The following is a 25,732-nucleotide window of genomic DNA, read 5'->3' as shown; positions in this document are numbered from 1 at the left end:
TGACTAGCTTGTGTTTCAGCACTTTGCTGTTGTTGTTTTTAATTGCCTGTCTTCCTACTAGCATGTGCCCAATCAGATTTCAGTTACATGATGATATCACTGAGGGCATGAGCCAGCGTGATGTAGTGGTTAAGAGCGGAGGACACTAATCTGGAAAACTGGGTTCGATTCCCCACTCCTCCACATGAAGCCTGCTAGGCCAGTTACATTTCTCTCAGAACTCTCTCAGCGCCAGCTTCCTCACAAGGTGTCTGTTGTAGGGAGGGGAAGAGAAGGCCATTTGTAAGCTGGTTTGAGACTCCTTAAAAGGTAGAGAAAATTGAAGTATAAAAACCAACTTTTCATCCACAGCAAGGGGAATGTCTTTACAGGAAACACTGCCCTCCCTCTGAATTAGCTTTGCCTGCCCTCACTGATAGCCATGTAGCCAAATCTGACTCACTGCCTCTGAAATTCAAAACCTGAGCTACATGAGGGCTGCTCTTCCCTTTCCGGAGTCTTGGGGAAAAGGGAAAAGAAGAGCTTTTGAGAAGAACCTTTGGCTTGAACTTTGGCTTTGTACTGGCTCACATGTATTGCACATGTGATTGATGCTTAGAAACACTCTGGGCTTCGTAGGAAAAATGGGATAAAAACATATTAAATAAACAACTACATTCTGCCGTAACCTTCACCACGCCATTCCACCTCCCTTACCCGCCCAATCCCACATCAGAGTGGATCTTGGATCCTAACCCCACCCCTAACTGCCCCCCTCCACCCATGGGTGCTCTTACCCTTCGATAGCTGGCGACCTGTCTGGCCGTGTGCTGCCTCGGGATCTGTACCTCCGCGTCATGGGCAGCCGCGGAGGTCTGCTTGGTCCCCACAGGTCCGCGTGGGCTTGGTGGCCCCTTTCGTTGTCCCGGCCGTCTTGCTCCGGCGAGCTGCTCAGGAGCGGCCGGAAGTCTGGGAAGACCATCGAGTGATCCAGCTGGTCCCAAAACTGGAGGGAGGAAAAATAATTGTGTTACCTTTAAGTCAAAAGGGCTGGGGCCATATCTATTCTGCGCTTAAAACACACCACGACTGCTAGAGAAACATGATTTTAAAATAATCATGCAATAACTACTTTGCTTAATTGATCCTGCATCTTTTGCTAGCTTTGCAGAATGCCCATTTTGTTCCCTGAATCTCCCAGGCATGTAGCGATTGTGCTTAGTCAACAAGCATGGCTGTCTCCGATCAGCGTGTTCGACCAGCCCACTTCCACTACTTGCCCGTGCTTTCCTGTTCCTTATTTATCGCGAATTTAATCTAAAAAGCGCTGCAAACAGATGAGCTTGCCAGGGCGTTTAGCATCCGGGTCAACTCCCCAACAGAAGAAGCTACTTGGCCAGCCTGATGGCAGCAGCAGCAGTGGCGGGGGTACCCTTCCGCCTCCCGGACCCCGTGCCCTCACTCTCCCCCTCTCCCACCCGCCGCTTCCACCGGCTTCACCCCACCTTATCGGGGCAATGGCAGAGTGACGCCAGCACTGCCACCTCCACCTGGCTTCCCCTCCCCTCAAAGAGAGACAGGCAGTCACCGCCCGCCAGTCACCGCCGCCTCCACCCACTGCCGGCTTTCCCCTTGCCTCTACCTGGGGGACGGCGTGGTAGAGGAGCGCTCAGCAGCAGCGGCTCCTTCCCATGCATTAGATTTTTTTTGAAAGCGAGTTCATAAAACGTGCAGCAACACAGGAACAAAGTAAGTGAGATCGAACCAAGCATAAATGGCCTTAGTCTCCAAGCGCAGACCTGGATAGGCCAGGCTAGCCAGACCTTGTCAGATCTCAGCAGCTAAGAAGGGTCAAGCCTGGCAAATATTTGGAGGGCAGATCTTGAAGGAATACCAGGGTCGTGATGCAGAGGCAGGCAATGACAAACCACCTTTGGACGTCTCTTGCCTTGAAAGCCCCCACCGGGGGTGGCCATAAGTCAGATGTGACTTGACGGGGAGGGGGGGAATTCTCTGAAGACTCTTATCTGAGTGGCAACACTCAGCTTTTTGCCTTTGGCTTTTAGGATTTCACAGGCTGCCTGCACAGCCCACCACTAGAAACTTGCCTTGCACTTTAAAGCAAAGTTGATATCCTCCCATTGCTAAGTTGTGACCAATACTGAATATTTAAGTATCCACACACAGCCTTGACTAGAGTTACTGCAGCAATATGGCCTAACCAGCCGTCTTTTCTGCCAACACCCCAATTTCCTACTGCCAAGTTTCTTCTGCGCAATCCGCATGTGCATAAATGTACTGTAAGGAAACCGTGAAGAACAATATTTAAGGTATCGGAACAAAAGGAAGCCAGGAAGGAAGGATGGAGAAGCTCTGTCAGCCTGGTACAGCCCGTAGGCTGGCTGCAAGGAACCGGACAGCGAGATGGGGAATGGATGGCTAGCATGGTTAGGGATACTAGGACATTGTAACCATAGAGTGAGCAGTTGAGAAGAGAGGCAACTTTGCACTGTCTTGAAGCCCCCCCCCCCCCAACTGTCACAGGCCTTTCCAAGTCTACAGCATCACGTTTTAAACCACGGGTCCCCAGCGTGGTGCCTGTGAGTGCTATGGCACTCACCAATACTTTTCCTGGTGCCTGCCAAGTGCTTTTAGAAAGTGGGAGGGGGGGTTAAGTGGGGCTTTTCCCCAGCAGGGCTTATGATCGGCTGTGCAGATTAAAAGCTATCCTGTTAAACAGAGCTTCTGCCTGAAATGTTGAAGAGTTACTATTCGAGTTGCATATAATCTCGATCCCTGACATTCTGTGGTTGGCCCCACTTCCTGCGGCAGCCATTAGGTGATTGTGCCCACCACCCTATGTCAGAATGCCAAAGGTGCCCACAGGGACAAAAAGGTTGGGGAACCCTAATTTAAACCCTTCTGAAGACTATATTTCCAAGGTTTTCCGAAATCATGAGGACTGCAGGCTACATGGCCATCTGTCATGCTGATTCTATGAACTTGGGCAGTTCATGGGAGGGGGGGGGCATCTTGGCCATCTTCTGGGCGCTGGGTGTGTGTGGGGGAGGTAGTTGTGAGATTCCTGTATTGTGCAGGGGGTTGGACTAGATGACCCTGGTGGTCCCTTCCAACTCGATGATTCTATGATTCCCCCACAAAGCAGAAGCAAAGACTGTCTGACCGTTAAACACATCCTGCCTCAGTTCGGGGTTTCCTTGCTTTGACAGTGAAACCTGCAAAGAGCGGGCAGTGAGGTAGAGTTCCCAAGCTCTGGATTGGTGAACGGACCCTAAATCTGATGCCAGCATCTAAAAATGTTTGGCCAGCTCTGGCAGACAGGCATTGTTAACACCATTCAATGCCAGTACGTTGAGGGGTCACCCGAACAGTTCCCACTCCTGGTAAGATTTTGTTTCAGCCAAGGGGGTGCCATGGTTAGAATGCCAGGCTGGGTGCAGGGAGGCCCAAGCACAAAGCCCCTGCTCAGCCATGAAACTCATTAGGTGATTTGGGGTCCGCCATTATCTCTCAGCCTGACTCTACCTCACAGGGTTGTTGTGAGGAGAAAAAAAGGGATCTTCGCAGGGTGGGGTAAGGACACCATCGACCAACGAAGCCTTGTGGGGAAAGTGTACAAAAAGTTACTTGCCCTTCTACCTATGGAAATAATCTGTGGCACAACCAGAAAGAACCCGTTTTTCCTGCTCGTATGGAGCAAGTTCTTATTGTCATAGGTGAGCAGCCTATTTACAGGCCTGCCTTTTCAAGGTTTAGATCCAATCCTAAACATTAAATTGACCACACTATTTTATTATTATTTTTTAAAGTAAGCGGCATGCAAAGTAGCCAGGTACACAGTGGGCTGTGTATGGTGTGTGTTGCGTGGTGAGATTTTAAAAAATCTTAGGACACTGCAGAATTTTTCTCATTCGCAAAAGTAGGAAAACTCACTCACAAAACTTTTGCCCTTACCTAGCATGGCAACTGTTCCCCCTCCCTGCTGACCCAAACTGAAAACCTTCACATTTAATTGAACAAAAGAATCTGGCAAATAAAGTCCATTTGCTTTGTAAAATGCAAAGAGAAATTGCTGTGCCAATCCATTCAAGCACTACCATAGAAACAGAGAAGGCTAGAGAGGCCCTATTTGTTCAGGAACTCTGGCTCCCACATAAACTGCTCCTCTGGAGCCACGATACCCACTGAAGTGGAGTCCCACAAGAAAGAAGTGCCATGAAGTTCCTCTGACAGAGTGTCATTTCCATTTCCAGAAGAGGCGCCTGTGATTTCCACTTATTCTCTCCTCCCTCTGAAGACCCCCACGGCACCCCCTATGCTGTCCCTGTGGGTCCGCTGACTCATGAAGACAAAATTTCAGCGGGAAGGGGGCTTAATGACCTACAGTGAGAGGGAGAAGCAGGAAAGTCTTTCTCTGCAAGCTTGGCAAATCACTGGGTAACACAGCATGCAAAGATCCCAACCCATTGGGAGAAAAACAGCGCACCAGACTATCACAGGATTTGGGAGGCGCTGGAAAGCAAAAGACTCCACATGCCAGTGGTGCGCAATATGCATTTACAACTCTGGTTGGTGCCAATTCACAATGCAAAAGGACACGTGGTGTGATGTGAGCCTGTCTGGGACACGGCGACGTCCCTAGGCATGTACTTCTGGACACCAAGAGTGTGGGAAAAGAGAAGTCCTGAACAACTCCCCCCTCAGGAGTTCTCGTTGGGAGGGTAGGCTGGATTGGCAAGGCAGGCAGAGTGGCAAGCCGGATGCGGGCCTGGGCAGTGGCGTCTACACCCCACCGCTGCACTGGGTAAGGCCGCTTCCGATTGCGTCAGCAAAGGTTAAGGGCTGTAATTAGGAGGACTACCAGAGAGAGGTTTGCACCAACTCTGGACCCTCCTGCTGCTACCAGAGCTCTTTCTACACACACACACTCGGGGGGGGGGGTCCTTGTGGCACAGGAAACACACATGCTACGCAGCTGCTAAAGGCCAGTCTGCAAGCTGATGTGGGTAAACAGAGCCCCCCGGATCAACTGGCACAGGGAGGGGTCCCGGAGAAGCTGCCAGGCAATTAGATGAAATTCAAGCTAATTGGTTAGATCTGCCTTAGACCCAATTATCTTATGGATGCAGCAAGCTGGTGAGCGGGCGGCGCCACTCCAGACTGAAGGAGGGGAGACGCGGACGGCGGAATGCTATTCCTTGCCCATAGAAAAGGACGATGTCGTGGAAAAGAAAAGACTGGCACCCTCTCCTGACCTGCTAGTTTTTTGTTTGCAGGGAACATCATCATATGGAGGAGCATTTGATCGTGTGAGCTGCCACGTGCAGTCAAAAGAGCTACCGTCCAGGCTGAGATTCGCCACCGGTGCATTACGGCAGCTATAGAGGCCATGTGGCATATGGCATAAGGGCCCACTGCCCCCCAAAGCCCTTGTCATACTGCCTATTCTCCACCTTAGTGAGGAAGGCTAATTTTCAGATAATTCACTCAGGCCGGTCTTTCTGGCAGGGACAGAGTAAGGAACGTACTCCTGCGTGTGCATCAGGGTCGTGTGAGTGGAGAGGTAAGGCTACTTCCCTGGATAATCCCCATCAGTGTTCCTTCCCTGGATGCCTCCAGTCAGCAAATTAAGGAATAATTACAAATCAGAGGCAACTGGAAGATGGAGAAACATGCACAAAACAGACACTCAAATCCAACCCCCTCGCTCACCCCACTGTGCTGCTGACCCCTTGTGGCGAGGCCTAGTGTTGCCTGGCTTTCCTGTCTCCTCCCTCATCTTCCTCGGCCTCACCCAAGGCAGGGAAGGGAGTCGGCATATCCCGTCTCTTCCTCGCCCACACCCCCTGCAGGTAAGATCACCTTGCCAGCCCCTTCTCCACAACCTGCAATAGACCGCGACAGGTCAGACAAGCCTCTTGCCCCTCTGGGGATGTCCCACGACACATCCATCTGGTACCGTCTCAGTCACAGCCTGGTTGCCCTGGCAACCTCCATGTCTCGACCATCCCATTTGTCTTTGGAGGCCTCACGCTCTGCCTCAGGGCCAGGAAACTGCGCTCCTCGGCCGGCCCCAGGACCAAGATCTTCTCTGCCTCTGAGTGACATCTACCCCCAGGGGGTATTCAGGGCTGCCTCTCTCTCAAGAATAAGAGCTGGGGCTCAGCCCAGCCTCAAATTTCCCTCTTCAACCCTCTTCCCCTTTAATTCTAGAGGCAGGAGGATCAGTGGCGGTCACTCGACAGCAAGGTTAAAGTGCTCAGGACCCCCTCGTGACTCCACCTCAAGCTTGTAAATAACCCACGTGTCCAGTCCCCAGAAGAGCACTGTGGCGCAGAGTGGTAAGCTGCAGCACTGCAGTCCAAGTTCTGCTCACGACCTGAGTTCGATCCCCAAGGAAGTCGGTTTCAGGTAGCCGGCTCGAGGTTGACTCAGCCTTCCATTCTTCCGAGGTTGGTCAAATGAGTACCCAAGCTTGCTGGGGGTAAAGTGCAGATGACTGGGGAAGGCAATGGCAAACCACCCCGTAAACTCAGTCTGCCTAGTAAGCGTCGGGATGTGATGTCACCCCATGGGTCAGGAATGACCCGGTGCTTGCACAGGGAACTACATTTACCTTTTACCTAGTCCCCAGAGGTGAGGTAACAGATGCCTCCATGCAACCAGGAAGACAGTCAAATCTCCCCCACCTTCCCCTATCCTGTGGCCATTGTGCCACAAAAGGCTAATACCGGCAGGTATGCCAGGCAGGTGAGTAGAATTTTTGTGGATTAGCAATGTAAGGGCATTATTTGCTTCACCTTGAAGAAGAAGACGAGTTGGTTTTTATATGCCGACTTTCTCTACCATTTAAGGGAGACTCAACTGGCTTACAATCACCTTTCCTTCCCCTCGCCACAACACACTACCTGTGAGGTAGGTGGGGCTTAGAGAATGTGACTTGCCCAAGGTCACCCAGCTGGCTTCGTGTGTAGGAGTGGGGAAACAAATCCAGTTCACCAGATTAGCCTCCATCATCCATGTGGAGGAGTGGGGAATCAGACCCAGTTCTCCAGATAAGACTCCACCGCTCCAAACCACCACTCTTAACCACTACACCATGCTGGCTCTCTGAAGCGGAAAACCAGGTTTGGGGGGCTTACACCTATGAAACTGGCTCTGATTAAGCTTCCCTTGCATTTGACTGCGACCCCCACCAACCAAACCAGCACTGCCAAGGGTAAAGGTGCTCTCCACGAACATTTGAGAACGCCAGCCTTAAAATCAAGCAGTTATCTGACTGAAGAAATTTTAGTGACTTATCATGTTTGCATATGAGAAAAATCACAGTTCTAAAGGGGAAATGCATGTCATTTGTTTTAAGAGTAGGTATCACAGCAGGCATCTTGGATTACACGTTCTCACACGCAAGAGGAAATGCCTTTTCCAAGAGGAAAGTTCATCTAAATTTGGCTTAAAACTGATAGCAAAAATAAATGAATAAATGATCTGCTTGATTAAATTGGGGCACCTTTTTAGCTGATTCAAACACCTGGTTTAATCAGGCAGCATAATCAACTAATTGACCGTGTGTCACATCCCTACTTCAAACCAAAAGGAACCAGGAACAGAATAACTGAATTGCTCAAGCGCACCTGGAGAGCAGGTAACCTCTCAAAGGACGCAGCTGGGCAGCACTACTCGTCTGCAAACTACGTCAGACTCAAAAACGGGGAAGATCAGCACTCCTATCAGCCTCACACAAGCAGGCAGGTTCAGGAGGCTACAGAATATTCCCACAGCCGCAAGCTGCGTCAGCAAAACAGCCGGGCTGTGACCACTGAATCTCAGTCAAGGATGAGCTTGAAGACCAAACCTGGGGCTGAAGTAATCTGAATGGACTGGCAGGTTGGGACATGCTGAGTAACGGTTCTAAATCCAGAACAGTCACAGAACATATATGGTAGCAAACCTAGTTTGGGGGAGCGGAGTGAAATGAGAATGGAGCACGATTTATTTTAAGAAAAATGTTGGCTGCCCTATTCATTTATTTAAAAAAAAATTATTAACTGCCTTTCTACCCTGCAGAACTCAAGGCGGTTTACAATGTAAATAAAACGACAATGATTAAAAATCTATAGAAGACCACAATTTCAGCAATTTTTTAAAACCAACTGAGATGTGCCTTGGAAAAAGAAAAGCTAACATTCTTGGGGCTGGGGGCATTTCCCATCAGAAATTTACTTCTCTTTGTATTCCCACCTTTCCGCCTGGTTAAGGACACCCAAGGCAGTTCATAAAGAGATGGAATCACATATAAAATACTAAATACAGTTTAAACGTGGAGGATCTGTTCCAGTAACGGTGGTGGCCTTTCCTCTGGTACAAGCAGCCTTCCCCAATGCTAGAGGGTTGGATCTTACAGATCCGCTCCACTAGCAAACACCATCTTTCCCTGGGTGCCAGGAACTTTTCCCAATCTGCAAGATCCAACCCAGTACACTTTTGGGCTAGTCACAGCTCTCTTAGAACTCTCTCAGCCTCACCTACCTCACAGGGTGACTGTTGTGGGGAATGGAAGGTGATTGTAAGCCGGTTCAATTCTTCCTTAAGTAGTAGAGAAAGTCGGCATATAAAAACCAACTCTTCTTCTTCTACACTGGATACTTCCCAAACCAATCCAAGTTCTATAACAGCAGCCAGTGTACAAATAAGAGCCGTAAAAGCAGCGTGTCAAAGGAAGGGGAACAGAACAAGCAGCCAACGGAAACAGGAAAAAACAGCCAATAAATTATAATGCAAGCTGGGGGTGGGGAGAGCTCCATTACCTGGGATCAGCAGCTGAAGAGGCCCTTCTACAGGTCCCTTAACTTGAAACAAAAAGGTTCTTGCAGGAAAGACCCCTGTGTCAATTTCACAGCTCAAGCAGGATGATGTGGGGGGTGGGGGGAGAGATGTCTTTCAGGTACTTTGCACCCAAGCCATTTAGGGCTTTGAATGTAAGAAACAGCACCTTGAATTGGGCTTAGAAACAGACTGAGAACCAGGGTAGCTGGCCAAGCATCGAGATGCTTGTTTTTCACGTCTCGTCTTGGACTGTAGCCACTGTCTACATTTTGCACTGGGTGAAGTTCCTTACTTTTCAGTCCCAAGCAAGTGCGCCCTTCTTAGCCCGCTGCCTTTAAGTGACCTAAAAGGCTGTAACTCAGCTTAGATTGCGCCGTAAACCATCTTCTGGGGCCTTTGTAAAGTGTGTTATCATGATCAAATCTGGACCCGATTTTTCTTTCAACAGCAACCTCCCACCCCAGCAAAAAGTAATCTACTTTGACTCAGACTCAGGGGAAAAGCCTGAGCAGCCAAGGCCACCCACTGAGGACTAGGAAGGGCCTGGCATGGCAGGGGTGCCAGCAGACGAGGTGCTACAGGCCACCCTCTCGGATCATGCAAGTGAAACCTCGCCACCATGCCTCTACTGCGCAGGTCTCAAGCCCGGGCCCACAAGCCCCTGGGACCTGTCCCCTCTTTGCAGGAATGGTGGCGACAGAAGACCTGGGGCTGAAGCAACCCAAAAGAGGTGACGTGCCAGAGCCAGGCAGTGAGGTTGATACTTCTTTGCAGGATCCTGGCCATAGCCCAGCCGCAGGAGCTCAATACCTGCCAGCAGTACAGCTAGGGCTGCCAGCTCTGGATTGGGAAATACCTGGAGATTTTGGGGGTGGAGCTTGAGGAGGGCGGGGTTTGGAGAGGGGAGGGACTTCAATGCCATAGAGTCCAATTGCCAATGCGGCCATTTTCTCCAGGGGAACTGATCTCTGTCGCCTGGTGATCAGTTGTAATAGCAGGAGATCTCCATCCACCACCTGGACCCTAGGCGGCGGCTTGGGAAGGCTGCCTTGCTGGATCAACAGGTCCACTAGGCACAAGCCCATGTTCCAGCTCTGGAGCCTTGCTGCCTGCTCCTGTTGACGCTCTCAAGCCTCGCCACCTAGCCCTGGGGGAACCGCCCCTGACGAGACCAGACTGGGCTGAAGGCAGTTTCAACTACAGCCCAAGGGATGGCCATTCACATGAACTAGGCGCACGGGGGAAATCACACAATTTTAAGGTTGATGAAGGAATTAAAATACGTTCAAGATTACCAATATGCAACATCTGATGCTAGAATTGTTTACGCTAGATACTGGAAATCCAACACAATACCAGATATTTTAGAATGGAGCAGTAAACTTTTTGACTTTGAATTAATGGCCAAATTAACTCATTTGTTAAAGATGAACTCTGTGGATGAATTCATGATAAAATGGCAACCTTTTAATGATTATTACTCTAGTGTCATGAATACTTGTTAGAAGTAAAGAGTTTTGAGAATCATTTCAGAATTTATTTAATTAGTTTTTAGTTTTATCTCTTCTCTATTTCTTGTATTCTTTTGTAAAAACAATAAAAATTAAAAAAATATGTTCAAGATTTTCTATTCCTTGGCTGCATCATTGACCAAAAGGGAGACCGCAACCAAGAAATCTGAAGGAGACTGAGAAGGGCAGCCATGAAGGAGCCAGAAAAGATTCTTAAGATGAATGATGTGTCACTAGTGACCAAGATCAAGTTAATTTATGCCATAGTATCCCCCATTACTGTGTATGGGTGTGAAAGTCGGACAATGAAGAAAGCTGGCAGGAAGAAAGTTGATTCCTTTGAAATGTCATGCTGGAGAAGAGTTTTGCGGATACCAGGACCCGCCAAAAAGACAAATCAGTGGGTTCTAGATCAAATCAAGCCTGGGCTCTTCCTACAAGCTAAAATGACTAAACTGAGGCTATCGGACTTTGGTCACATTATGAGAAGAGAAGACAAGAACCACTGGAAAAGCCAATAATGCTAGGAAAATGGAAGGCAGTAGGAAAAGAGGAAGACCCAACATGAGATGGATTGACTCCATAAAAGAAGTCGCGGCCCACAGTTTGCAAGACCTGAGCCAGGCTGTTAACGATAGAACATTTTGGAGGTCATTAATTCATACAGTCACCATGAGTTGGAAGAGACTTGACAGCAACTTAACACACACACACACACACACACAGGCGCACCATCCTTTGGCTTCTAGATAGCTTTCCCCCCCTCATTTGATATACACTGTTCTCTCCCCCTCCATTTTATTCTCACAACAATCTTCTGAGGTCGGTTAGGCTGAGAAGGAACAAGGGGCCAAGGTTGCCTGCGTTCATGGCGGAAGCAAGATTCGCACCTTCTGACTCACAGCTCACTCTCTCAGCCATGCGACAAACCCTCCAACATTTCACAAGTAGTAAAAGCCACACACTTAGATTGTCTCCCATTTTGGTACTGAGAAGCCCCCCCCACACACACACACAGACACTATATAGTGATGAAGGCTGCTCCCCACCTGCCGTTTTCATTTACTCTTGAAATGTACTGCGCTGACTTAAAAAGCTGAGGTAAAAGGTTTGCTCTTGTCGAAGGTATATCAGAAACATGTAATTGTCCTACAGTCCATTATCAACTGTTCAAAACACATCTCAGCCGCTGCGGACTGTGAAACAGTGGCAGACGGTGCACCATACGGTGTCTTGGTGGTTATGTGTGGGTCACTGACACACACGTGTAGTAGAGAGGAAAGATGCGCCTGCTCACCTCGCATTCACAGATTTAATTTCCAGTGATGGTGGGGTGGGGTGGGCACTGAACCCTGAAGCACAACAGTGCAAGAAAGTGATACTCGCAGCAACTTAACCAGCATGGTGTAATGGTCAAGAGCCGTGGTTTGGAGCAGTGGACTCTAATCTGGAGAACCAGGGTTGATTCCCCACTCCTCCACGTGAGTGGCAGACGCTAATCTGGTGAACCGGGTTGGTTTCCCCACTCCTACATGTGAAGCTAGCTGGGTGACCTTGGGCTAGTCACACTCTCTCAGCCTATCTCACAGTGTCTGTTGTGGGGAGGGGAAGGGAAAGAGATTGTAAGCCGGTTTGAATCTTCCTTAAGTGGTAGAGAAAGTCAGCATATAAAAGCCAACTCCTCTTCTTCTTAACAAGTAAAAACCAGGGAGGAGGCTCATTCCAGAAGCAATAAGTGCCCCTGGCCGACAGGGACAGCTGGAGCATATGACGCTGAGGTAACTTAAAGAGGTCCGCGCTCATGGTGCTGAGTGAAATCAGGGTAGCGTGTGGGTCTCAGTCCAGCAGCTGAACAGGGCAACGAAGGTGGCTTGCTGAGGCATAGACAGGAGGCAAGGGAGGGGGGCTGCCTCACAGGTCATCAACCTAAATATACAAGGGTTTGGGCCGGAGGCTATATGTAGCCTTGCCAGTCATGCCTTTGGGGACTCAAGTTTTCCAGTACATTCTACGGCCTAGCAGAGCGAGTTCCTGGGAACCCAGAAGACGCAACCAAAAGCAAAACCGACTCAGGCTTGCCAAGCAGCGCTTTAACCACAGCCCTAAAGTGTCCCCACCGCCCGTAAAAATAGATCTATATAATTTTAATGTGGAACTAAACTTACGCAATGCACCTTAAATAAAAGGAGCAACATTAGGAGAGATACTGAAAACAAGAAGGGAAAGTAACGTATGTTCCACTCTTTAACAAATATAAAGGCTTCCCTTCATCAAAATTTCAATAATTTGGACAGTTATTTATTAATTTAAAATTATTTATACCCCTCCGTATTTTCTCAGACTCAAGGAGGCTAAGTTGATACCATTTCTCCTAACATCTGTCAGCTCTCCTGTTATGTTGCTCAGAGTGGCCTGGGGCCGCAGAGTTTTATCAGCCAACCTTTCACCTCTGCTGTTGCCTGTTTTTCCAGTACGTGGCATATACTACTTATCTTTCACTAACCTGTACCATAAAAGAGTTTCTTTATCCCTTGGAAAGGTGCCTTTCAGGTAGACAGAATTTTTTTTAATACTGGATCTGGGGCCAGTTTGTTCATTGATATTTTTCTTACTAATCCTAGACTGCATCTTGAACCAAAGTCTTCACTTTGTTACATCCCCACCATTTAAATGCCATCCTTGTTTCTCAGCTACAGCAAAACACCCAAAACAGACTCCACTTCTTCAATGAATGCTTCAAGCTTCTAGTGTTTCCGTTTGACACTCTGGCTCAGTTTGATCTTGAAACAAGTCCTCCCCTCCGGCCCTGGGCCCCAGGTCCATGGAGTGCTGTGGCAGCAAATAAAACTTCCATTTGCTTCCAAGGGCCCACATCTTTCTCCTCCACCACTCTTCTTCTACTTTATCTCCCTTCAAGCCAAACTTCAAGCCCAAACGGTCTCCCTCTCCAAACTGTGGTTATACAGAAGAAGAGTTGGTTTTTATACCCCTCTTTTCTCTACCGTAAGGAATCCCAAAGTGGCTTAAAATCACCTTCCCTTTCTCTCCCCACAACAGACACCTTGTGTGGAAATGGGATGGGGAGAGTTCTGAGAGAACTGTGACTAGCCCAAGGTCACCCAAGCAGGCTTCATGTGGAGGAGTAGGGAAAAAACCCAGTTCTCCAGATTAGAGTACGCCGCTCATGTGGAGAAGTGGGGAATCAAACCGGGTTCACCAGATTAGAGTCCACCACTCTTAACCACCATGCCACACTGGGGTACCTGGGGGAAAGTGCAGCAGTGGGAGGGAACAACATGGCCCAAATAGAAGACTTATCCCACCCCTGAACTCCCTCAATTCCTGTGCATTTTTTTTCTGGCAAATAATTTATGGAAGATAAAATAAAATCTTACGTCTGCAAACTGGGAAGAAGGGCTGTCGTCTATTCCGCCTCCACCTCCTTCTAGAAAACTGAGGACAAAAAGCAGATGAGGGAGAAGATCAGCGCTCTCGGAAATATAACACTCAAGCCCGCCTCCCAGGGGGTAGGGAGAGGGGCTAAACATAGCCCAAAGGTCACGTGAACGGCACAGGAAGAAGCTGGGACTGGGTTGCCAAGAAGGGCAGGGAGATCATGGGAGTAGCCTGCAAACTCATTGGCTAAAGGAATCGTGCCACAATTTTTATCCATACTTACACACACAGACATATCAGAGCTGTTGCTCCACTAAAGAAATCATAGCTGGCTAGCTGTTTTAGTTTGTCTGGTTAGGTCTGCATGAATATGCATACAGTACTGGCGGGGGGGGGGGAGCACTCTCTGTGGATTATGTACCTATGCACTGCAGCAAATACCATTGTAGAAGAAGCATTCCCTCCTGCATGAGAGGAGGAATGTCTCTTCTTTGTCAATGCCCACATATCTCACAACAGGGGGCATCTCAGAAGAAGCATTCCCTCCTGTGTGGAATATTATGGGCATCAAGTGCTTTGAACACTGAAATTGTTCTTCCGAAGCTAAAAGTATCATTATTCTTATACACAGGAAACTTAACAGAATTCACTGCTACAACAGTTAGGAATGGCCACTAGTTGGGCTTTAACCAAGAACTAGGTACAGGAAAGGTAGTTTAACCAAGAACTAGACACAAGACAGTCTCTTTCTTGTGGGGAAAACACAGAACTTCCAGTTGTGGGGAAAAACACAAAAAGGGAAGGACCAGTTGCCTTCATCCACTTGTTGGGGATTTGGGAGGTCTCAGGGTAACCATTGTTGGACACTGGAGTAGATGCATTCTTGGTCTGATTTACGTTCTTGCTAACAGAGGTAATTCACTGGAACCTCTACAGACAGAAGCAAGATATTTGAGTATCAAATTGGAGGGTCAAACAAGGGAGAATTCTCTGAGTCTACCTCTGCTTGAGAGTTTTCCAAGGCCCTCTGCCTGGTCACTGTTGGAAACACAGGGTTTGTATCCTACACACCACAAATACAACTGGAACTTTCCTAGACCCCTGATTCTGGCTGCAGCCTGTTGTGCTTCCCAAAACCCTGCTCCTGGAGTCAGTGGACTCAACTGAACAGCTCTTGAAGGAACCATAGTGGTAGAGAAGATTGGTGGAAACCTTGTACGTGAGGAAGCGTCGTTTGCGCAAGTGAAGCAAAACGTAGGATCCAACGCCATGATGCTGGGCTAGATGTATCCCAGTTCAGTAAGGCACACTGGAGTCTTATCAGCTACGACAGCTAAAGGGAATTCCCATGCTCAAAGACAGTCTCGCACTGAATCCAGGCTGCTGGGGGACAATCAACCAAAGAGGGCTTTTGCCTTCATGCCTTCCATCTTTGTGGGCTTCCTAGGGGAGTGGCTGGCTACTGCTGGAAACAGGATAGCGAAGTGGGCAGACCCTTGGTCTAATCCAGCAGGGCTCTTCTAACTAAGGATGGGGGAAAGAACTGCAGGCCTCCCATGTACAGCACCAACTCAACTCTGCTCAGGGCTGAGCAAGCACTTCCAAATTCCAAAGTGACTAGACGGTTGGCTTGGAGGGAGGAGGGATTCACAGCCTGGCTATTTTTCCATCCCAGAACATGACACTGAGTCAGGGCTCCTCAAGGACCATTTCCAAATGCGGCAGCCATCTAAAGAAGACACTTAAGTATGCAAGTGTGGGTATGCGTGTGTGTTTTTAAATCTAGCATGCATGCTCTCATTTGCTCAAGTAGGGGAAACCGGTGGCATAATTTTCCATTTCTGACCAGGGCAGAGAAAAAGAGGCAAGGAATTGGGGGGGGGGGACCAGACCTTGGTGGGGGAACAGTAAGGGCCCCTAGACTGCTATATTAATGAAAATAGGAAAACAGAGAAAAACAAAGATCCTATTGCTAAGTGAGAACCTGCAAATAGCAGACTCCAAGGGCAACAAGCAAATAAGAATTAACGAGCCTTATGTACATTATATACATTAAGACATTCATTTACAAGACAGTAACTCAAAACTGAGCCCCGTGGCGCAGAGTGGTAAGCTGCAGTACTGCAGTCCAAACTCTGCTCACGACCTGAGTTCAATCCCAACGGAAGTCAGTTTCAGGTAGCCGGCTCAAGGTTGACTCAGCCTTCCATCCTTCCGAGGTCGGTAAAATGAGTACCCAGCTTGCTGGGAGTAAAGGGAGATGACTAGGGAAGGCAATGGCAAACCACCCCGTAAACAAAGTCAGGATGTGACATCACTCCATGGGTCAGGAATGACCCAGTGCTTGCACAGGGGACTACCTTTATCTAACATGAAACTGGAGGAAATAATAACCTGATCATACATCTACCGCTTCACCTGAAAATTATTTTGTGGCTCTCTAAGTTTATGGTTTGCCCTGACCTGGATGGCCCAGGCTAGCCTGCTCTCGTCAGATCTCAGAAGCTAAGCAGGGTCAGCCCTGGTTAGTATTTGGATGGGAGACCACCAAGGAATAGCAGGGTTGCTGTGCAGAGGAAGGCACTGGCAAACCCACCTCTGTTAGTCTCTTGCCATGAAAACCCCAAAAGGGTCGCCATAAGTCGGCTGCGACTTGACGGCACTTTACACACACACACACACAAGTCTTTGGTTTACATATATAAAGCCGGCTCATAACAAGTCAGTCCACGGGCCCACCTCCCTGACTGTTGCCTGCTCTAGTAGCAGGACTGTCACCCGCCAGCCTTTAAATGAGAGATGCCAAAAACTAATCCTGGGACCTTCTGAAATCAAAATGGGCACTGTGCCACCACGATATGGCCCTTCTCCAACATCCAATGACACTGCACACACGAAGCTGCCTTGGTCTATCCAGGTCAGCATCCTCTACTCTGACTGGCTGCAGCGCTCCAGGGTCTCAGGCAAGAGGCTTTCCACATTAAAGCAACCATGAAACAACGAGCAATTGGGGTGGGGGTGGGGATTAGGTTTACATTGAGTTGATGGCAACCAGGGTGACCCCATGTTTATTTGTATACTCAACACTGCTGTCACAACTTTAATAAAATTACAAGAAAATTGTGAAGGGATCAGGTTTTGTAGCAATAGCTGGGAAATATGGACAGTAAAATACAAAATGCTGAGTCTGGCTCCTAAAGCCACATGAAGCAGCCGTATACTGAATCAGATCATCGGTCCATCAAGGTCAGTATTGTCTACTGGCAGTGGCTCTCCCGAGTCTCAGGAAGAGGTCTTTCACATCACCTCCTACCTGGTCCTTTTAACTGGAGATGCCGGGGATTGAACCTGGGACCTTCTGCAGGTCAAGCAGATGCTCTACCACTGAGCCATGGCAAGGCCTGACATAGATTAAAAGAAAATTAAAAGCCTAGACATCAAGCATTAATAGTTTTCATAACTTTAGTTAAATTTTGAATCACTATTAGAGATCTTATCGTGGGGTTAAGACAATTGGCGGGGTCAGCTTGAGCACGGGCAAAATTTAAATGTTAAATTCTCCCTATCTGTTTTTCCTTTTTCTTTTCAGTATTATCCATTCAAAATAAAATAAAATATTATATAAAAAAGAAAATTAAAAGAAATTACATTTCTTATTTTTAGATTAGGAATCTGGTGTTAACCCAGGACTTGGGAAACAGCCATGTTGTGAAGACCCAGGAGTGTTCTCCCCCTCCCCCAAGAGATCTACCAAAATACGAGGTTGAAGATACCTGGAGTCATCTGTCACCTCTTCGATAAATCCAGATTCACATCTGGGACAAGTGAACTCCTGCAAAAAGAGAAAAGGAGGGAAGCTTTAGGATACTTTTAGAAGGGAATCACTTATCCCTGGGCAAGGACACCATTGAGCCCAGGTATTAGAAACCTGCAACAGCTGGAAGATGAGAGTTACGTCTGCAAGACCAGCACCAAGGACATTCCCCTCCCAATCATTTCTGGAAAATGACATTCCCGCCCCCCTCACAATAGTAGCTGCAGTACTTGACGAAGCTTATTTCATTGTGTAAAGGGGTGGGGGCACTGGGCATCTCAGCAACTGGTTTGAATTGAAAATTCGCAGGAGTACACTGGCTGGACAGGCAGTAAACAAAGCAAGAAAGAAAGGAAAATAAGAGCGAAAAGGAGTGAGGAACAAACACCCCCTTCTCTACACCATACACTCTCATATGAACAAATAAGACCAAATCCAGCCTTCTCAAGGCCAATGCCCCTCCCACAGATCAGACAGATAAAAGAAAAGATAGAGACAAGAGCGCAAGATTCTCTCCTCTGGCACGATCTCCCATTCCGCCTCCATCACTTTCCTGGTTTGGGGAGATGCACGCTGGTGGGGTGTGTGCGTGGATGCATAACACAGACCTAAGCAGGAATAAGGCCCTGCTTCGTATTCTGCTGCCGCCCGTTTTCTCTCCCTGCATACAGATCTCTGTCTTGAAAACAGCCACCTGCCCAAAGGCTTCAAAAAGAGGATCCAGAGATGCAGAAGATGCCTGGTGCATTGAAATATATTTTTTTAAACAGATGCTCACATCCAAAGCGACAAGTTACTGGTTTGACCGTTTCCCCTCTTCTCAGGGAAGCTGAATGTTGTATTCAGTGATCTGTAGAACTAGGAATCTCTAAAAGAGAATTCACAGCGGCTTACTAAACTTCCTGCCCTGACATGGGTGGCCCAGGCTAGCCTCATCTCATCAGATCCTGGAAGCGAAGCAGGGTTGGCCTTGGTTAGCACTTGGATGCGAGGCCCCCAAGGAATACCAGGATTGCTAGGCAGAGGCAGGCAATGGCAAACCACCGATTAAGCCTCTTGTCTTGAAACCCCTACGGGATCACCACAAGTCGGCTGTGACTTGACGACACTTTACACACACACACACTGAACTTAGCAGGATTCTTTGAGGGTCACTACAATAACCCAAGGGGAATTTAACCAGCATAGATTTGAAGTATACATAAAAACTATAAATGTTGGGATCTCTCCTCCCAGCCTCACTTCCCAGGCAGCCTGCACTGAAATTCTGGATTCTCTTTCCAGCTGTTGTAGGAATTATAAATTTTGCAAAAGTATAAGAATGACGTCTCCTTGTCGTTTGGCCCAATATGTCTATAGAGCAGCACCCCAATCATCCTTACACACTGCAACAGCCCTGCAATGCAGGACAACTGCATGACCCCCATGATACCAAGGGAGCGGCGAGGATAAGGCTGACTACTAGTAGCTCGCCTGATAAGCAGCAAAGTCACTGCATATATTTGGGGACTCCTCATTCTTTTAACCACCACTGGCTCTCAAGCCGAGGAAAGATCTGACTACAGATACAGAGACTCGCAAACCAGGAAGTCCATCAAGCTGAAGAGCCCATCTGTATGCCCGGTCACTTCCCAGCTAAACAGAGTCTTTTTATTTCTTCACAGCAAGCCTGAAGCTCTCACAAGCCTTCTGATAAGGGCCGGGGCAACTGCGAGGGCAGGTCTCGAGACGGCTCCCAGCTTGCAAAAGGAGACGCGGAAAGGCACTTCCAATTACCTACGTGGCAATAAAAGGCACAGAGTGCTTCTCGGAACTCACGGGGGCCAGCTGGTCTCCTGTTATTAGTGCTAGGAACACCTGGAACTGCTAAGCAAGAGAACGACAAAAGAGGGAGAGTTAAGGGGCTGCGCTGGTGAATTAAAGTCACCTTCCCTGAGGGAGGAAGACGGAGAAGGAAGAGCAGGAGCCCAGCAGAAGCTGCAGACGCCAGCTGAGTCACACAATCGCCTCCTGCTAACCAAAATTCACAGCCTTCTGCTGTCCTGGCTGGCCCTTCAGCCTTTTCTCGGCTGTGTAAGTTGTCCATCATCCTATTAATAGTCTGGCTCCAAAGTCACGAGCAGTGGGTCAGGAGAGAGCCATCGCCCTCATACCCTCTTTGTAGGGGAGCTATCACAGAGGCCAATAAAATTATGCAAGGTGTGGAGAGAGTGGACAGGGAGAAGCTTTTCTCCCTCTCTCATAATACCGGAATGCGGGGTCATCTGCTGAAACTGGAGGGTGAGGATTCAAAACAGACACAAGGAAGTATTTCTTCACACAACGCATAGTTAAATTGTGGAACTCCCTGCCCCAGGATGTGGTGATGGCTGCCAACTTGGAAGGCTTTAAGAGGGGAGTGGACATGCTCATGGAGCATAGGGCTATCCATGGCTACTAGTCAAAATGGCTACTAGTCATGATGCATACCTATTCTCTCCAGGATCAGAGGAGCATGCCTATTAGGTGCTGTGGAACGCAGGCAGGATGCTGCTGCAGTTGTCTTGTTTGGGGACTTCCTAGAGACACCTAGTTGGCCACTGTGCGAACAGGCTGCTGGACTTGATGGGCCTTGGTCTGATCCAGCATGGCTTTTCTTATGTTCTTATGACTTTCCCAGAATCACCTGGCCGTCGGCTCTTGGAAACAGGAACGGGCTAGGCAGACTTTTGGTCCAGTGTGGCCTACTTAGGTTCTAATGGAGGAAAGAGCTATCAACAGCTGTTAGCCATGATGGTGAAATGGAGCTGCCGTGTTCAAAGGCAGTCTACCTCTTGTTGCCAGGTGCAGCAAGGCAAAACAGTGGGGGAGAACCATTTACGCATTACCGCATTGTACCTCTCTCCTCCAGAACAGCCTGAAGAGGCTTACCAGGATTAAAATCACAGTAAGAGATTTGCAAAAAGTCACACTAAAAATACACTGACAAGAATAACAAATTACCTAATCAACACATTTGTTTGTTGCTGTTGATTCAAAGTCAAAATGCTCTTTTAAAAAGAACAGATTTACATACGGGAGGGGATGAAGCAAACTGGGGCTTCCTCTGATAAGTGTTCACTTCATCAAATGCTCAGGAGGAGAGAACGTGTTCTGCCTTAGGTTTACGCTGTTGGATCCACAACCTTACTTGCTCACAACTGCACGGTATCTTCACAGATGCTATTGAAACAGCTTCCGGCATCAGAAACCCTCCCCGGTAAACAAGCATGCACGATGCAAGGGGTGAAATGTGCCATTTCCACTCTGCACACGTGCCAGCGGGCCTTCGTCTTACAGACATTTAGACAGCACCGGCCCTGAAGCAGGCCGACGCCAGATTCATAAAACCAAAGGAAGTACAGATGATGACAAACATTAGCTGTAACAAGTGCTCCGAAAATAAGAACTGAGGCAAACCAGCACCCCCCCCTTAAAACAAATTTTAAAAGGCTGTTGTTGAAAAAGCACATTTTGTTTTTAGGTGAGCTTTCAATTGCCTTCCAGGGTTTTTGCAAAGCTCCATACGAGCTGCGATTAACGAGCAGGACTTTTGGGACAAAAAAACAAAGAAAAAACAGCTTTGGGTATAATTTGCTTAGCAGTTTGGAACTGTGCCACGTGGAGATCAAGTCCCCTGGAGGAAACGGCAGCTTCAGAGGGTGGACTCTATGGTCCCACATCCCCACTGAACTCATTCCCCAAACTCCATCCTTCAGGAATTTCCTAAGCTGGAGTTGGCAACCCTCCCAAAAGCAGGCCTTTAAACCCTGCCCCTACCACCCCACAATTAAAACCGGACGTGGCACCCGTGCAGACGTTTACCCATTTCCAGTAGCAAGCTTTACCCTGCGTAGCACAATACAGGCAGCGGTCCTACCAACAGCGGGTGAGTTTATTGCACTAGTCACGGCCCTGTCCCACCGAGGGGTTTGTGTGTCGTTTCGTGATTCAGGCAGGACCAAATATTCAAGCCACTGCTTTATCACCACAAAAGCTACTCCAAAAATCCATCAGTTATTTCCTGGGTGGCTCTTGGCTTGCTAAATAATTCTAGTAACAGCTCCTGAATGTCAGCAGATGGCTACTCTCGCACCCACGCTCCAGCGGATGCTTTGGCGCCAATTTGGTGATCGGAGAGTCCTTTTTCAACGCCATCGAGTTTAAGAGAACTGCTTGCACAACAAGGTGTTTGCCCCCCCCCACTGGAACTGTTGTAATATATGAAAAAGTTACAAACGCATTTCCAAATCAGCACCGAGTTTAGCAGATACGCAACCCCAGCGTCCGAGTTGATACGTGCACAAGAATACCACACACCACAGACAAGACTTCATCATGGGATAGTCAATAGCTCCAGCTGGGTTGCTGCTGACTGGGTTTCATCTGCCAGCTGGCGTGCCGTAGCTCGGACTTCCTGCCCAGTTGGGTCTGCTTGCTATGAGCCCCCGTCCAGGCAGGGGGCATCTGGCCATTCTCAGCAGGAGACCCCCCCCAGGTGTGCATTGGCCCAGTCAGGGCTGCTTGCCTACTCAAAGAGAACCATTCTCCATAAAAGGCTTGAGTGGGGCATACTGGCTCCCAATGCCCAACTCCTTCCATCTCCGGTGACAGCTGGAATTGCCCATGTCTTGAACGAAGGTGTAGGCTGTGGCCCTTTTAAGGAGCCGCTGTTTGGACAGAGGTTTCCGTGTGGGCTTCCTTGGCCCCTCCCTCTTCTCTGGCCACCAGGGAAGGACCAGACTGTGTCAGGCAGCGATCAGGCCTGGCATCTCCCTCTTGACCAGCCCAGGGTAGCCTGGTGAGTATGGGGGAGGAGGGGTCGCCCCCCCCCAAGACAGTTCATGCACCTTAAGTGAGCTCTGACTCAAGGAAGCATATGCTGGGATAAATTTTTGTTACTCATTGAGGTGCCACTGGCCTTCTCACTGATTTTGCCACCTAGATTAGTAATCATGATATTATCATAGAATTATCATTATCACTACATTATCACTACACCAGGGTCATCTAGTCCAACCCCCTGCACAATGCAGGAAATTCACAACTACCTCCCACACACACACCCAGTGACCCCTACTCCATGCCCAGAAGATGGCCAAGATGCCCTCCCTCTCATCATCTGCCTAAGGTCATAGAATCAGCATTGCCATCTAGCCTCTGCTTAAAAACCTCTAGGGAAGGAGAGCTCACGACCTCCCGAGGAAGCCTGTTCCACTGAGAAACTGGTCTGTTAGAAAATTCTTCCTAATGTCCAGACGGAAACTCTTTTAATTTCAACCTGTTGGTTATCATAGAAAAGACCCCCAGCTCAACAGATGGCCCCAGACACCGGATGGTGTCTTCTGGAGGCAAGGTCTCCCCTTCTTCTAACCCAAGTGCCATTGCTAAGGCCATGGGGGGGGGGGGAGCAGCAAGGCCTTCCTTGATCATGCCTGGATCCAGCACAATTGAAAATTGCCTCCACGCACAAAAAAATCATATTGCATTTTATAGATTATTTGTATTAGATTCTGATACTCGTGAGCTCGTTTGGGAGCCAACTTATCACTGAAAAGTAGAGTTGAAATAAAAATAAATACGCATCCACCTGTTCTGGCAAGGACTGTACATCCAAATGAATTCCCGTGAGTACAGACTAACTGCAACTACACAATAAAAGGAAGCTTTCTTCTACTGTGTCAAGTCATTGGTCTGTACTGTCCACCCTTCAACCCGACTTCCTATATCTGAAACGTTGCAAAACAGCGCCAGCCGACTCATTAAATGACTCAGCCTTTATAAATAAGCAAACATACCTTCCGGAGACCGAATAAATAAAACGCCTCGCGCATATTTATTACTATTTTTAAATGTATGTAGATACTGTTGTGATTAATAAAATACAAATTCATTTAAAAGCATTACTGGATGCACAGTAGATTCTTGTCATTATACATTTTCTTAATCAACAGATACCAATGCTATAACTACTGTCATGGGGGTAGGCAGGGGGAGAAGGCCTGTGAAAAAATGTTGACGTTAAAAAGGGGTCCTCATACTCAAAAAGGTTGGGAACCCCGGCTGTAGAAGATCAACATGAAAGCCGGAGTGACCTTCATGGGCAATGTCTACCCTTCCACGAAGAATGACAAGACTGAAAACCCTACTGAAGCAGCATTAGAAGGAAGACCCACTCAAAACCCTCAGAGCCAACCAGTGTTCCCAAAAGGACTGCCTCAAACACCATGGTGCTCCACCTCACACTACAAGATTGAAGAAGAAGAAGAGTTGGTTTTTACTTGCCGACTTTCTCTACCACTTAAGGGAGACTCAAACCGGCTTACAATCACCTTCCCTTCCCCTCCCCACAACAGACACCCTGTGAAGTAGGTGGGGCTGAGAGAGCTCTAAGAGAGCTGTGACTAGCCCAAGGTCACCCAGCTGGCTTCATGAGGAGGAGTGGGGGAACCAACCCGGTTCACCAGATTAGCCTCCGCCGCTCATGTAGAGGAGTGGGGAATCAAACCCAGTTCTCCAGATTAGAGTCCGCAGCTCTTCACCACGCTGGCAAAGTTTTCCTGCCCCTTTCTTCCCTCTCTCAAGCCCCAGCCTCAACTATTTTAGATATTTAGACGTGCTTGCCCCCCCCCCATCAACGCAGACCCAAAGCAGCTTACAAGATCGTTCTCCTCTCCTCCATTTTATCCTCACGGAACCCTGCGAGGTGGGTTAGGTTACAAAGTCTGTGGCCAGCCCAAGGTCACCCAGCAAGCTTCACAGCCCAGGTCTCCCAGCTCCGAGTCTGACACTCTAACCCCCACCCAGCACTGGCTTTCACAGATTTGTTCGGCCCAGCTATACCAATCAAAGGATATCTCTGCTGTCACCTCACCTACAAGACTGAGTCATGGAGTTATACACAACTTCTCGCCAAACACCAGTGTGGGCATGGGAAGGAGTGGGGCAGAGCGGGCATTCGAACCTGGGTCTCACAGATCCTAGTCACTAGACTGGGGGTCCCCCAACATGGGAACAATGGTGCTTATCGACACCTTTTCTGGTGCCTGCCAAGTATATTTAGGAAGTGGGTGGGGCCAGGTAGGGCTTTTGCCTAGCAAGGCTTTTGATTGGCTGTGCAGATTTTTTTTTAAATGCTGCTTTGGCGGCAGCTGTCACCACCGCCCACGGGTCTGCACTGTGTCACTGAAGTTAAGCTGTGGCAATCGTTTTGTGGCTGGCTCCACCTCCTGCAGCAGCCATTTTGTCGCACTCCTACAAGTCTGGATCTCATTGCTACTACCAGTCATCCTCGTGAATGATTGATGATCGGATCGAGGGTTTGCTAAGCCACTTGTCGGAGTGTGCAGGGCAGCTGCATGTCTAGCACAATGGCACGCATGATTGGCCTTTGGGCACTGGTGATGTGTAACACATGCGCAGTTCTGCAAAGGACCATGGGAGCTGTATTTATTTCCACCATGTCAGTAGATAGCAATAGCATTGTTCTTTACCTCCTCTCCACCACCACCCCGGCCCATCACTCACACATGCCAATCTGGTGCTTCAGAATGTCGACCTTGGTGCAGCTGCAGTCTGCGTTATAGAAGGTACAAAAAGTGCTGTGAAATTTAGGTTTGCAAGAAATATTCTTTTTTTAAAAAATGTATTAAGATTTTAACAGACAAACAAACAAGCAAACATACAATACACAATCATTCACACAGTTTATACTCCTTCGGGGAGTCTGTTTCATCTTACATTTCAGGAATCATCAATATTATAAATAAGATCTAAATATTAACATCTAGATTCTTTCCAACCTGAATATTGAATTTCATAATCTAAGATTTACTGCTAATTATCTACCTTTAACATAATCAAAATAACCTTTCCACTTCCGTTGAAATTCTTTGGTTGTCTTTTCTTTCATCAAACTGGTCAGTCTGGCCATCACAACATATTTGTCCATTTTTTGTTGCCACTTTTCCACCTCTGGAATATCTTCTGACTTCCAAGATGTTGCCAATGTTACTCTGGCCGCCGTTGTCATATAACCAAATAGTTCTATCGAAGTTTTATCCAAATTATCAGGTTCAATCCCTAATAGCATAATTTCAGGACTCAACGGAAATTTGATTTTTAAAACTTCCTGCATTTCTTGATGGATTTGTATCCAAAATTTCTG

General features: G+C 48.1%; 1 protein-coding gene across 1 annotated transcript in view; it reads right to left on the bottom strand.

The window, feature by feature from the left end:
- The window catches only part of RNF115 (ring finger protein 115), a 63,865-nt gene that overhangs the window by 9,842 nt on the left and 28,291 nt on the right, over positions 1 to 25,732 (bottom strand). Inside the window, exons 2-4 of the mRNA XM_056852609.1 lie at positions 17,507 to 17,565; positions 13,733 to 13,790; positions 777 to 985 (exon numbers count right to left, since the gene is read on the bottom strand). Coding sequence (XP_056708587.1) covers positions 777 to 985; positions 13,733 to 13,790; positions 17,507 to 17,565 — 326 coding nt within the window. The remainder of the gene's footprint in view (positions 1 to 776; positions 986 to 13,732; positions 13,791 to 17,506; positions 17,566 to 25,732) is intronic.

Source organism: Euleptes europaea, chromosome 7 (genome assembly GCF_029931775.1).
Source record: "Euleptes europaea isolate rEulEur1 chromosome 7, rEulEur1.hap1, whole genome shotgun sequence".
In the NCBI taxonomy this organism is placed as follows: domain Eukaryota; kingdom Metazoa; phylum Chordata; class Lepidosauria; order Squamata; family Sphaerodactylidae; genus Euleptes; species Euleptes europaea.
This window is presented reverse-complemented; position numbering and strand designations above follow the sequence as displayed.